We start from the raw sequence: 12,648 nt of genomic DNA, 5'->3' as shown, positions 1-12,648 counted from the left end.
TCAATCCCAAGGCCAGGCCTAACCCTAACCCTAACCCAATGACCTTACTGAGTAATTTGATGAGGTAGTCCTGTCCAGTCACCTCTGGAGGATAAAACCACTGTAGGGCCCTAATGAGCAATGAGCAATGAAAGCTGTGTCACTAAACATACTTGCTGATTATTGATGAGATGCTAATGTTTTTTCTTCTTTTCTTCTTGATGTATTCTGTGTTTGTGCTAAGAAGCAGAGCGATGAAGGGCTCAACCAGACAAATAAGGTGCTCATCCAGGCAAATGAGGGGCTCATCCAGGCAAACGAGATGCTCATCCAGACAAATGAGGGGCTCATCCAGGCCAATGAAAAGCTAGCAAAAGAACTGGAGGATGCCAAGAACAAGGTACATGGAGACAACATTTATTTTTTTATTGAACAGTATTTAAAGTGTTTGATTGACCAGTTGCTAATCATGAGCTCACTCAAAAACAGATCCTGTCTTGCGAGGTGAAGGCGAACGAGAATGAGATCAGCACTTTGAAGACAAAAGCTCTGAAATACACAACTAATTTCACTTATTGTTGACGGTAGAACAATTTAGACAATAACCTAGCCTGCAGTTTGATTCATCACTGCAGCAACTATAGTTTGCTGTGATAAGGCCTGAGCCTGCTGCGCTTTCACTATTATTCTGTGTTATGTCTGTAAACTATTATTCTGTGTTATGTCTGTAATACTCTCACACTAAGCCGTCTGTCCTTCTTGGTGTTGTGCAGATTTCAGAGCTGCATCGTGAGATCGATCACAACCTAGTGGACAAGGAGAATCATGAGAACAAGATGAAGGACATGGAGAACAAGCTGCAGCAGCATAACGCCACAAGGTAATGCAAGACCTACAAATCTGTGACAGCCATTTCAAATGCAATTGCCTCCCCCTCCCCCTTTTTTTGTCCCCAAAGAATAGAGACAAGAGTCTAGTCTTGGCTCAATTGTTGACTGTCTATGGGATCAAATAACATACGGTAATCATGATCCCATAGGCATCCAGGAATTGAGCGAGGTGGGGGCTCCTTTTTCCAAGCTTTGTCTGGGGGGAGGCCCACAGTCTCAGACTTTGAACACCCCTGATCTAACCCTGCATAACACTCCCGCTGCTGTTTCAGCAAAATGGCCGAATGATGTCTACTACTTTGCCCACCACCACTGTTTTGGCTATTGCCTAATCTTATTCCCAGGCAACTATATCATATATTGACAGATATATTTGGACACTTTCATGTGAATACGCCTCCCTCACGGACACGCACTCACAGAATTTCCAGCTAAAGTGTTCTTGTTGGTGTCACCATGATCTCATCCCTGGTTTCATTTCTCCAACTGCAGGAGCAGCATAGAGGCCACAACCAAGGCCCACCGTGGCCCGCTGAGGGAGCGCTTCCCCAATGAAGACAGCCGCAAGAAGCGGCGCACCTCCACCTGGAGGGTCACCAAGTGGAAGGTCACCAAACGGAACAGCCACGTTTTGTAAATATACCAAATTGAACACTGCCGGTAGAGCAACGGTTTTCACCATACGCTTTCAATGGAGGGACTGTCTTTGCTGTTGCCGGTGAAGACTTTGCCATCGTAGCCTCAGACACGCGTCTCAGTGAAGGCTATTCCATTCACAGCCGTGACTCCCCGAAATGCTACAAGCTGACAGACACCACTGTCATTGGCTGCGGTGGTTTCCATGGTGACTGCCTGACCCTGACTAAAATCATTGATGCCAGAGTAAAGATGTACAAACACTCCAACAACAAGATAATGACCAGCGGAGCCATAGCAGCCATGTTGTCCACCATCTTGTACAGCAGGAGGTTCTTCCCCTACTATATCTAACGTCATTGGAGGACTGGATGAGGAGGGCAAGGGAGCAGTGTACAGTTTTGACCAACAGGTTTTAAAGTATAAAAACAGTTTTTTTGTTTTTTTGTATTACAAATATTACATATTATTTGTGTATGTCATGAATAATAACGGAGGATGCAGAGTGCTGTCCAGGTTTTGGAAACCAAACTAATGAAAGAAATGGATTATCCAGATCTGAACTTTGTCGTTTTCTCGTCATGCTGGAGTTTGATTAAATGTCCTGAGCCAGTGAGATTTTAATTAGATTATTTCTGCTGTAGGCTCCTGTCTCTCCAGTGAGACTGTTGTTTTTGGTTGTCCAGGACCGCTCCTCCCTCCTCTGTCCCCCCCCCCCCCCTCTGTTTTAATTGTTCTTGGAAGAATAAAAATGCTTCTTTTCTTTTTACATTCTTATTAGTATAAAAACTGCTTTTTTTGTATATATTTGTGTGTCATGAATAATAATAAAAAATTAAGTTTATCAAAGGAAGGCCTTGTATCAATGCATTTTTTAAATAATCTTGAACTCTGTTACTTCCCTGAAAAACGTCATGTAAGAAGTCTACCAAATATCCATTCCACCTTTATTCAATCTGATGAAATATGTATGCTACAGTATGAGGACCAGAGGGAGTTGTTTCAAGGGTGTTTTGTTATTTCCCCTCGTGCATGTGGTTGATATACAGATGAATGGCTAGAAGCAAATGATGACAAAGGTTTAAATCAGATGTTTTCAAAGTGGGAGGTGGACCTCCCCAGGGGGCCTCCAAACTGTTTCAGGGGAGGCTTAGTGTTCAGAAAGAAATTGCAGTGTTGAATTTCGTGCAATCCCACCAATAAGATCACAGCTTTCATGTATCTCCTTGACTGTCACTAGTAATTATAAATGGCTGATCATCCCTGAAAACTTTCACTTCTGTGTGAATACCTCCAATTTACACCCCCCCCCCAGTTCAGGAAACTGAATGGGATGGTTCTGTTCTAGATTAGCTTTACATGTATTGCCACTGTACTCGCAAAGTACACATGTCAGCTACTGAAGTACAGTACTTAAGTATATTTTCTGAGTATCTGTACCTTACTTGAGTATTTATATTTCTGTCAATTTTCACTTTTACTCCACTACATTTTCCCTAAGCATCTTAGTTATAAAGTAAAATCCATTGTAAAATCACAAGAAATTTGATAGCCTGCAAGCAAGCAGGTTTGGCGAATCAGTGCTCCTACTAGTTTGATCACAATCCACACTCCATCCCAAGTGGTGGCAGTATAAATTCACACATTCAAGCCTTTCTTTTAATTGTCTGTGAGCTGCTAGTTAAGAAATAGCTTTCAATCATTCATAAATACATTTTAGGGAAACTATTATTATTATTATTATTATTATTATTATTATTATTATTATTATTATTATATACATATTTTGGGGGCAAATACCGTGGGCCAATCAATTTCATTCAGGCAAATCACCAGACACCAGTCACTCAGATGAGGTCCTTTTATAACAACAACATGGCAGCCTTCTGTAGAGGCAGACACCGGTGGAAAAGGGCTAGTAACTGTTTCTACAATTTGACAAGAAACCTGACAGGTAACATTATGTTATTTAAATCGGTGAACTTAGCTTCTTCTCGTGTACATAAAGAATTGCCTGGCTCGTTGTGTTAAAAGTTCAAAGGTGAGCTAGCTAGTTGCTAACGTTAAGTTAGATAAGGCGAGGTAGCCAAACACCGTTACCCAACGTCCATTCAGATACCTGTCTTGTGTCCCAGCGTATGGCATAACGTATACCAAGTAAAATAATGTGTAACGCTAGCGATAAGCAAAGCAACATTATTTACATTTTTGAATGGAGCGTGGCGTGACGGTCTCCATAGAAGAGAGCACGTAAGGGGATACCGTATGTAATTAAGAGATGATGTAACTGGTAACGTTATGACCACCTAAGTTATGACATAAACTTGTATCCTTAATGGCTAAACGTTAACGTTGCCTGGGGAAAACTTGATCAAAATGTCAGGAACTGAGATACAGACCAAGTAGCTAGGACTTAGTCAGAAAATTAATCGTCACCCCCCCCCCCCCCCCCCTATTTAGACTAATTTTTAAGATATAAATAAATAAAATGCAATCATCATATAAAAGGGAGTAAGTGGGTTCTGTTTGTTTGTTTCTCTGCAATTTTTGTCCCACGTTGTCCCACATTGTGAGTTGTGATGATTTTGGTCAGTAATGATGTCACTGATGATGTCACAAAGTCTATGACATGGGAGTTAATTGTGCACTGAGTGATGTCACTCAAGCACACCATGATGTGATCAGTGATGGTCACTAGAGCAATTTGTGATGTCATCAGTGAGGGATGTCATCAATGATGCGTAATTGGGCAAATGTGCACTGTGCATGCCAATAGAGCAGGGGAGGCCACGCAGCAGCCGAGATGCGGGCGAGGCCGCGCAGCGGCTGAGCTGCATATGCGAGCCGGCGATGAATCAAGCACTGCATATAAATATATAAAAATATCTCCTTCAAACTTCATAAATGTGAATATTTTCTTGTTTCTTTAGTCATCTGTGACAATAAACTGAAAATCTTTCGGTTGTAGACTGTTGGTCAGGACTCTCAGGAGTCAGGACCAAGACAAATGAAAACATTTAAGGAAGTAATCTCGGACTTTGGGGGAAAAGTGATTGTCATGTTTCACCAATTTTTGACATTTATAGACCAAACAATCGATTTGTCGAGAATCTTTTTTTATTGTTTCTTTTTAGGTCATCCTCAGACGAGCCCAACTGAATTCTCCATTATCAGGCTTTACAATGATATGTGAGGATATGGGCCCTGTGCATGACGTGACCACTTGAATGCCAAGCATGTCATGTGTAGACGACTTCCAGTCTCATAAACACAGGTTCACGACTTTCCTTTGAAGGCAGAAAAAGTCTAGCAGTAGCGCTGTCGCTGGAAGTGTGCTGACGTGAGACGTTGGGTATGACCACGTGAGAATAATGTGAGGAGGACTGAGGGGCGCAACTCCTCTCAGCCCTGATCAACTCTTTTTTGCAGTGCCTTGCTCAGGGGCACTGACAGGGGTATTAACCATGGTATTAACCCTACATCTCTTTGATGGTGGGAGGAAACCGGTAAATGTTGCCCCCGTCTGGCCGAGTCAGGCTAGGAAACCGGAGCACCTGGATGAAACCCACACAAACACAGGGAGAACATGCGGACTCTACATAGAAAGGAACTGGGATGGACCGTGCTTCAAACCTGGGACCTTCTCGCTGTGAGGCAACAGTGCTTACCACTGAGCCACCGTGCCGTCGAGAAAATAATCGTCAGATTAATTAATAATGAAAATAATCGCTAGTTGCAGCCCTACTCGATGGATCAAAATTAATTGCCAGCTAGTTTTATAATCGATTAATCGTTCAGATTACTTTTTTGTTTTCTAGTTTCTTTTGTCTTCTAACGTTATGCCAGTAAACTGATTGTGATTATCTTTATGTTGTGGACTGTTGGTCAGGACGAAAGAAGAAATTTGAGGATGTCATCTTGGGTTTTGGGGGAAAAGTGATGGACATTTTTCACTGTTTTGTTACATTTTATATACCAAACGACTACCGGTAATCGATTATTAGTCGAGAAAAGAATCACAGATTAATCGATATTCAATAATGAAAATAATCATTAGTTGCAGCCCTACTCTGTAAAATAACGACTTTTCTGATTAATCTTTCAATGTCCTCCTCATACAGGGAAATATGACTATGACCTGGTTGTTATTGGTGGAGGCTCAGGGGGGCTTGCCTGTTCCAAAGAAGGTGAGTTTCTGGCTCATCTACTGCGCAGAAGAATGGAGTTTCTGGATGCCTTGCAGGGCTCAAAGGCATTACCTAATATACACTGCAGGGCAACCTTTTGGGCAACTAATAGCCACCAGTGGCCATTTGATCGAGAAGTTGCCTCAGCATAGATGACATTGGCCTAATTTTATAGTGAATGTTCATGTTCACAAGAGCTTCATTTGAAGAACCTGTTATCGTAGCCTGATTTTTGCACTACTACTATGCTTTGTACGGTGATGTTTTACAGTATAGTAATATACCCTGACAACATATCCATTGTTTACAGCGGCACAGTTGGGACAGAAAGTTGCTGTTTTAGACTATGTGGAGCCATCTGTTAAAGGTAAAGTAATTTTCTCTGAGGCTGCTCTATCAGCTGACTACAAAAATGGACTGAACACTGCATGTGGATGGGAGATTCAAAGGTACTGTTGACGAGTATTTAGGAGATGCTTTTCCATACAGGTACCAAGTGGGGCCTTGGTGGCACATGTGTCAATGTTGGCTGCATTCCTAAGAAGCTCATGCACCAGGCTGCTCTGCTCGGCACGGCACTCAAAGACGCTAAGAAGTACGGCTGGCAGATCGCAGGGCCCATCTCCCATGACTGGTAGGCCTAACTGAACAGTAACATGGCAGTGGTTCATCTATTGTGGGAGAGTCAGAGACAGTAATAATCATGAGTGGCTAAACAGCACCATCTAGTGATATAAGTGCAGTAGGACATATAGAGACTGCCTGCAGTTCTAAAATAATTCTTTCTTGACAAATTTGATGCGAGTGCTATGGTGTTTACTCAAGGTGCAGAGAGAGAGTGCATTCATCTTTTGCTCCAAACTCTCCACTCACTGCATGCATAGGATTTTGTGGTTAATTTCTAAGAATACAAACATCAAAAGGGAGAATGAGACCGCGCACGCATGCACACACACACACACACACACACACACACACACACACACACACACTCAGTCAGTCAGTCAGTCAGTCAGTCACACACCCAGCCAGTCAGTCAGTCGGGGCACCATGCCTCAAAAAAGCGAAATAGAAAAAATAGTATAGTAAAATAGTTTTAATTTGACATGGCTCAAAAACAAAGAAAAGAACATGGGATGAATCTTTTGCTCATGTTTTTATTTGATTTATTTTTTGTTTTTGTTTCTTAGTTTGTTTTTTCCAGATAAATACGGTACTTGTGTTGTCAAAATTATATATTTTTTACTCCCTCAGCTTTTGAATGTCCTTTTGTCGAGGCTTGATGCTCTAACTGACTGGTGTGTAGAATTTTTGTTTAAGAGCTCATTTTCTCTTTTTTTTAACGATGCCTTGAGTCAATGCACCCAAGTAATTATTCATGTGCCTAAAGAGAAACTTATACTCGGGCGTCAAAGCTATCGCTGGCTACGCCGAGACCAGCGAGCCTATGGCACTGCCAGCGTGCAGCTCCCCAAAAATGTGATGCACCGTCTGGTCGATGCAGCTGATGTGAACAGCGCAAGTATAATGTAGATGGGGAGATAACAGGATAGAGTGAACTCCCCTTGGGCTAACTTAGTCATTGAAATCATAGAGAAAATACACAATTACTCATTTTGCTGGGCACTTCCCTGGGATACCCTCGTGAAGGTAATGTTCGAGTTTGTATGTCTAGCTGCCGACGACAACGTCCCAAGTTGAAGCTGACGTTGAAACATGTTTTGGGCTTTAGTTAACACAACAAGTGCAGTATTCTAGTTGCAAGTGTTTTATTAGTAAATTCCGGACTATAAGACGCACCGGTGTATAAGCCGCGGGACCAAAATTGACTATTTTTTTCTTCTATAAGCCGCACCGGACTATAAGCCGCGGGTGTTTTGATGTTTAATTACCATATGAAAGGGTTCGTGCACAGAGAGGAATGTCGGGAAAGAGATCGCTGTTTGGGGAAGCTCCCATTTATTAACATTTCAACAAAACAAAACAAAAGTCAGGTCACTAATCCCCAGACAAAATCACACAACAATAGGCTACCGTATATGTGCAGCAAACCTGTAACCAGAGAAGTCAAGTCACTAATCCTCGTCTTCCTCTTCTTCCTGCGTACTGAAACCACCAAAGTCCTCATCTTCAGTGTCGGAAACGAACAGGTTCAGGGTGGCTTCGTCAACCACTCTCCTCTCTCCTTCAGGTGCCATGGCACGAGTCCGATACCTCACGAGTCCGACACCTCACGAGTCCGAAAAAAGAGGCTAACTTCCCCCAGACCCTAACCCAAAACCTAACCTCTCCCACCCCCACGCCTAAACCTAACATCCCCCAGACCCTAACCCAAAACCTAACCTCTCCCACCCCCACGCCTAAACCTAACCTCCCCCAGACCCTAACCCAAAACCATGAGGTGTCGGACTCGTGAGGTATCGGACTCGTGAGGTATCGGACTAGGGGGCAGTCCCCGTGGCGTCATCCTCTTCATCCCGCAGCAGTCCAGCGTTTTGGAACCCGTTGGTAATTGTGGATGTTTTCACACTCCTATAATATTCCGTGATCTTCCTTTGTGTGAATTCGCCGAAGTTTGTGATTTTCTCCTGATAGTCGGGAGGGAGTTGTTCAGTAGTTCTCCCCCGGACGGACAGTCCCTTTTGCCCAGGTTACGCGCGGCTGCTCTGTTTGATCGGCGGCTGCTCTCTTTTAATGCGAGATTGACTGCTTTCAACTTGAAAGCTGCCTCGTGTGAATTTCTGCGTACCTTCCCCATGGTAAGTGAGAGTGTTGCTTCTACTGCTCGTCTTGTTGTGAATATTCCTTGATCTTCCTTTGTGTGAATTCGCCGAAGTTTGTGATTTTCTCCTGGTAGTCGGGGGAGGGAGTTGTTGCCCGAGTGGCCGTTTGCTTACCGTAATTACCATATGTAAGTGGTCACGCACAGAGGGGATTGTCGGGAAGAGATGGCTGTTTGAGGAAGCTCCCATTTACCGTATTACAACATTTCAACAAAACAACATAACACAACACCACCGTTGTTTATTTTTACAGTGCACACAGTGTCCGCGGTGTGGTGAAAAGAGGGCAAGAGAGGAAATTAAAACAGAAGTGGATTTATAGTTAGAAAGAGTGCTAAAAAAGAGAGATTTTTTTTTTTTTTTTTTTTTTTTTCTGAAAAAATCCATAGATAAGACGCACCGTTATATAAGCCGCAGGGGCCAAAAAACGGGAAAAAAGCCGCGGCTTATAGTCCGGAATTTACGGTATTCACATTTCTAAGAAGATCCACTCTCTCTAGCCTGAACGTGATCAGGATTGCATGTTGTCTGACAGCAGTCTGGTACAGTACCGTGGTGCCTCTTGTATGTTTCCAGGGCCACCATGGCAGAGGCGGTCCAGAACCACGTCAGATCCTTAAACTGGGGTCACAGGGTTCAGCTCCAGAGCAAGTGAGTGACGCAGACGCAGATGTATTTTATTCCAGTGCTGTTGTGGTGACATTGAAGAGATTAGATATCAGGTTGATGTTAGCCGTTAATGAAATACCAGATACTGGCCATTGTGGTTGCTCCACCCCTCTGCCGATCCAGGGTTGTCCCTGGCTCAAAATGAGGCTGAGGTACTAGAGCCCTAGCCTGGTAAACCATCCGCTCACATGAACTCACATTCTGTTTCATTCTGTGGGACCATTTGGCCTCCCACCCTGCGTGGGCGCTTTCAGATTTTTACAAAGGGCACTAGTAGGGGTGGGAATCACCAGATGCCCACGATACGATACTAAAACGATACTTGAGTCACGATACGATATTATTGCGATATATTGAATATTGCGATATTTCGATATATTGTCTAACTCCTTTTCCTACCTTTTCCTTGACCTCACCGGAAGTAAAACATGCAGTGTTTTTTTGTTTTGTTTTGTTTTTGCCCCACATGTAGGCTACATTATTAAGCTCCTCTGGACTCAATACGCCACTGCAGACGCGGACTGCAACATCTGGAATTTTCAAATATCGATACTTGGTGTCCAAATATCGATACAATATCGTCAGGCAAAATATCGTGATACTATGGTGTATCGATTTTTTCCCCCACCCCTAGGCACTAGCCAATCAGGGACATGCCTAGTAGTTGACATCGTAACCGGTCAATCAGGAACGCCGATGTCAAACAAAACGGTAATGGCTGCTTCCGTGGCTGTCCGCCTCGAGCAGTAACGTAATGTCAACGTTCGTCGAGTTTAAATAGCCATAAAGTGCAGTTATTGCAGAAATAGACTCAATAACAACAATTAAACAAGTACAGGAGTATGTACCAGCAGAGTTTCTCGGCATAAAAGATGTCTTCGCCTGAGTGGATTTGGATTTGACTGGATCCAATGCTGATTGGCTGAAGGAGTTGTCTATCAAGGCAAGTACTTCCACCCACTGAAATGACTGTGCACAGCACTGAGTCTAGACGGATCCACGAGATGAACAGAATGTGAGTTCACGGATCCGGATGGTTTTAACATAGCTACTAGAGCCCGACCATTGACCAATAAGGGTATTTTGAGATGATACGATTTTAGTGGGGGAAAATTCACTGATTACCGATAGGCGGCCAATATAGTGTTTTGTGTGTGTGTGTGTGTGTGTGTGTGTGTGTGTGTGTTTAGCTGGAATTAAAATTTTACTATGTGGATTATGCTGATATGACTAATGCAAAGGTACTCAGAAGGCTGCTTGTGCAACACTTGTTAGAAAAAAGTGTTTTCCATGAAGACACCTGTCAAGGGTTTTGTTGAAGGCTGGAGGTGGCAGGAGATTTGACGGAGGTGGCTGCCTCGTAATTCTCTATGCAGAAAAAACCCTGTGATCTGTGGAGAGCTAGTAGACTAGCACACATGCTTCTTCTGATACATGTATGCAGTCGCCAGCCACTTCTTTTCACCTGACAGAGAGGAGTTTCACCAGCAAGACGTAAATGCTGTTTCAGAGGCTTTTCTACCCTGATGAGAATACAATTCTTGATCCTTTTCACTGAATGTAATGTATTTGGCATGAAAATGAGGGGGGATATTGAATATAGGCACAACATTTCAGCTGCAATACAAAAATATTGGTATTGTTTTTCAAAAACCTTTTCAATAACATTTTTTGTCTCACTTCTTCTTATATCCTAAAAATATATATTTATTTATTTATTTATTTAATTAATTATGTATTTATTTATTTATTTATTTATTTATGTATTTATGTATTTATTTATTTATTTATTTATTTATTTATTTATTTATTTATTTATTTATTTATTTATTTATTTATGTATTTATTTATTTATTTATTTATAAATTATTTAGTTGTTTGTTTATTTATTTATTTGTACACCCCCCCCCCCCCCCCACACACTCATTCTCCTGGTTATGAGACATTGCTGAAGGCTGCACATGCAGCTGCATGACTGATAGGCCAGGACCACATGTTGATTGAATGGCTAGCTGGAGGGTAAACAGGTGCTAACCTCTGTCTGGATGTGCCCATGCTCAACCAACAATACACTGCTATGCAGCGGGAGCCTTCGCATGGTCTCGGCCTATTAGAAATGGTTCTGGCAGAATTTCATTTCATTTTAATAATAAGCAATTAGCCATGACAGGTCTTGGAACAGCTGAGAGGCATCGTTAGGAATGATGTGATGCAGTGGTAATGTGTCGGTGACGGTGTAATACATTGTCTTTAAAAAAAACACCACAGATGTTCAGTTAACTATTTATTTTTAATCAGCAATTAAATAATATTAGTTAAATGATATTCTTCTGGGAAGCAATATAGTTATGCTGGTATGGATATTTAAATTGACAGTTTTGTGGGCATAGATGTATGAAAGAGATTAGTGCTAGGCTAGCAGAGATTGCATTTATCTTGCAAAAATTCAGACACCTTTGAATTGAACTCGTCTGCTTTTTCTCAAGTCCCTAGATGTGTCTCTGAGAACTCGGTATCAAATTTTAAAGCTGAATTTGAAATCATAGTTTGGATTCATCTATTGAATTCAATAATAAGCTCATTCAATTTCAAGGCTTTTTTTTTTTTTTGTCGTCAATGGTTCAGTATGAGCATGATAAATTCACAATTACACTATTGAAATGCAGTCTCTGCTGGCACTCATCACTTTCCATATGGCTGTGTCCATATTCATCAGGTATAAAATGGATTTCACTCTAAACTGAGGACTGGAGTACCTATTCAATAAAGTGAAGTTTTAAAGAGTCAATGTATAATAGACAGAATCTTCAAAGAACTTGATGTCTGATGCACTGTACCAATGGTTCTAAAGTGGATAAAGGAGTTTCAGGCATTCCTCCATGCAGCAAAATCAGCAAAGATTAATTTCTCTCTTGTTGACTCAAAATGATTCCCAATTAGAATATGTACAATACAGTATAGTGAATGACTACACTATTATAGTCATCTGTTTCATTCTCACCACTCTCTATAGCTCACTATATCTTGCTGCATCCCGAGGAGCACCCAGCGACTGTATTTACTGTATCTTGTGTTCTGCAGGGAGGTGAAGTATCTGAACATCAAAGGAAGCCTGGTGGATGAGCACACAGTTAAAGGGCTGACCAAAGCAGGGAAACAGGTGAGATGATCATTTAAATAAAATGCATTTATTTATTTAACCAATTAGTCCCGTTGTGATTGAAAAAAAAAAAAGGGCATAAATACAATGACTGAAATACAATCAAAATGGCATAAATCACTTATAAAGCCCTTTTTATTGCGTTATTTTTATGTAATTGATTTTTTGTCATGCAGTGTTTCCTATCTATTATTTAATCTTATTTGATGTACGGTATTTATTTATTTTATTTTCAACCAATCATCTTTTGAGTGTAATTCCAATCTTTTTTCACTTCTCCTCAATCTTACTAGAAATTGAATTGCAAAATCCAAATTCACCATATCAGCGCTAAAAAGGTAGTT

General features: G+C 41.6%; 1 protein-coding gene across 1 annotated transcript in view; it reads left to right on the top strand.

The window, feature by feature from the left end:
- Window positions 1–3,380: 3,380 nt before the first annotated feature.
- Window positions 3,381–12,648, top strand: part of txnrd2.2 (thioredoxin reductase 2, tandem duplicate 2) — a gene marked incomplete at its 5' end in the record, with an annotated part of 41,192 nt that continues 31,924 nt past the window's right edge. Inside the window, 6 exons of the mRNA XM_083644380.1 lie at window positions 3,381–3,459; window positions 5,627–5,692; window positions 6,003–6,059; window positions 6,182–6,326; window positions 9,052–9,126; window positions 12,226–12,304. Of these exons, the coding sequence (XP_083500506.1) occupies window positions 3,381–3,459; window positions 5,627–5,692; window positions 6,003–6,059; window positions 6,182–6,326; window positions 9,052–9,126; window positions 12,226–12,304 (501 nt within the window). The remainder of the gene's footprint in view (window positions 3,460–5,626; window positions 5,693–6,002; window positions 6,060–6,181; window positions 6,327–9,051; window positions 9,127–12,225; window positions 12,305–12,648) is intronic.

This window comes from Poromitra crassiceps, assembly GCF_964638095.1.
Source record: "Poromitra crassiceps genome assembly, chromosome: 10".
Classification (NCBI taxonomy): Eukaryota; Metazoa; Chordata; class Actinopteri; order Beryciformes; family Melamphaidae; genus Poromitra; species Poromitra crassiceps.
The sequence above is the reverse complement of the archived record's forward strand: the minus strand, read 5'-3'. Positions and strand labels throughout refer to the sequence as shown.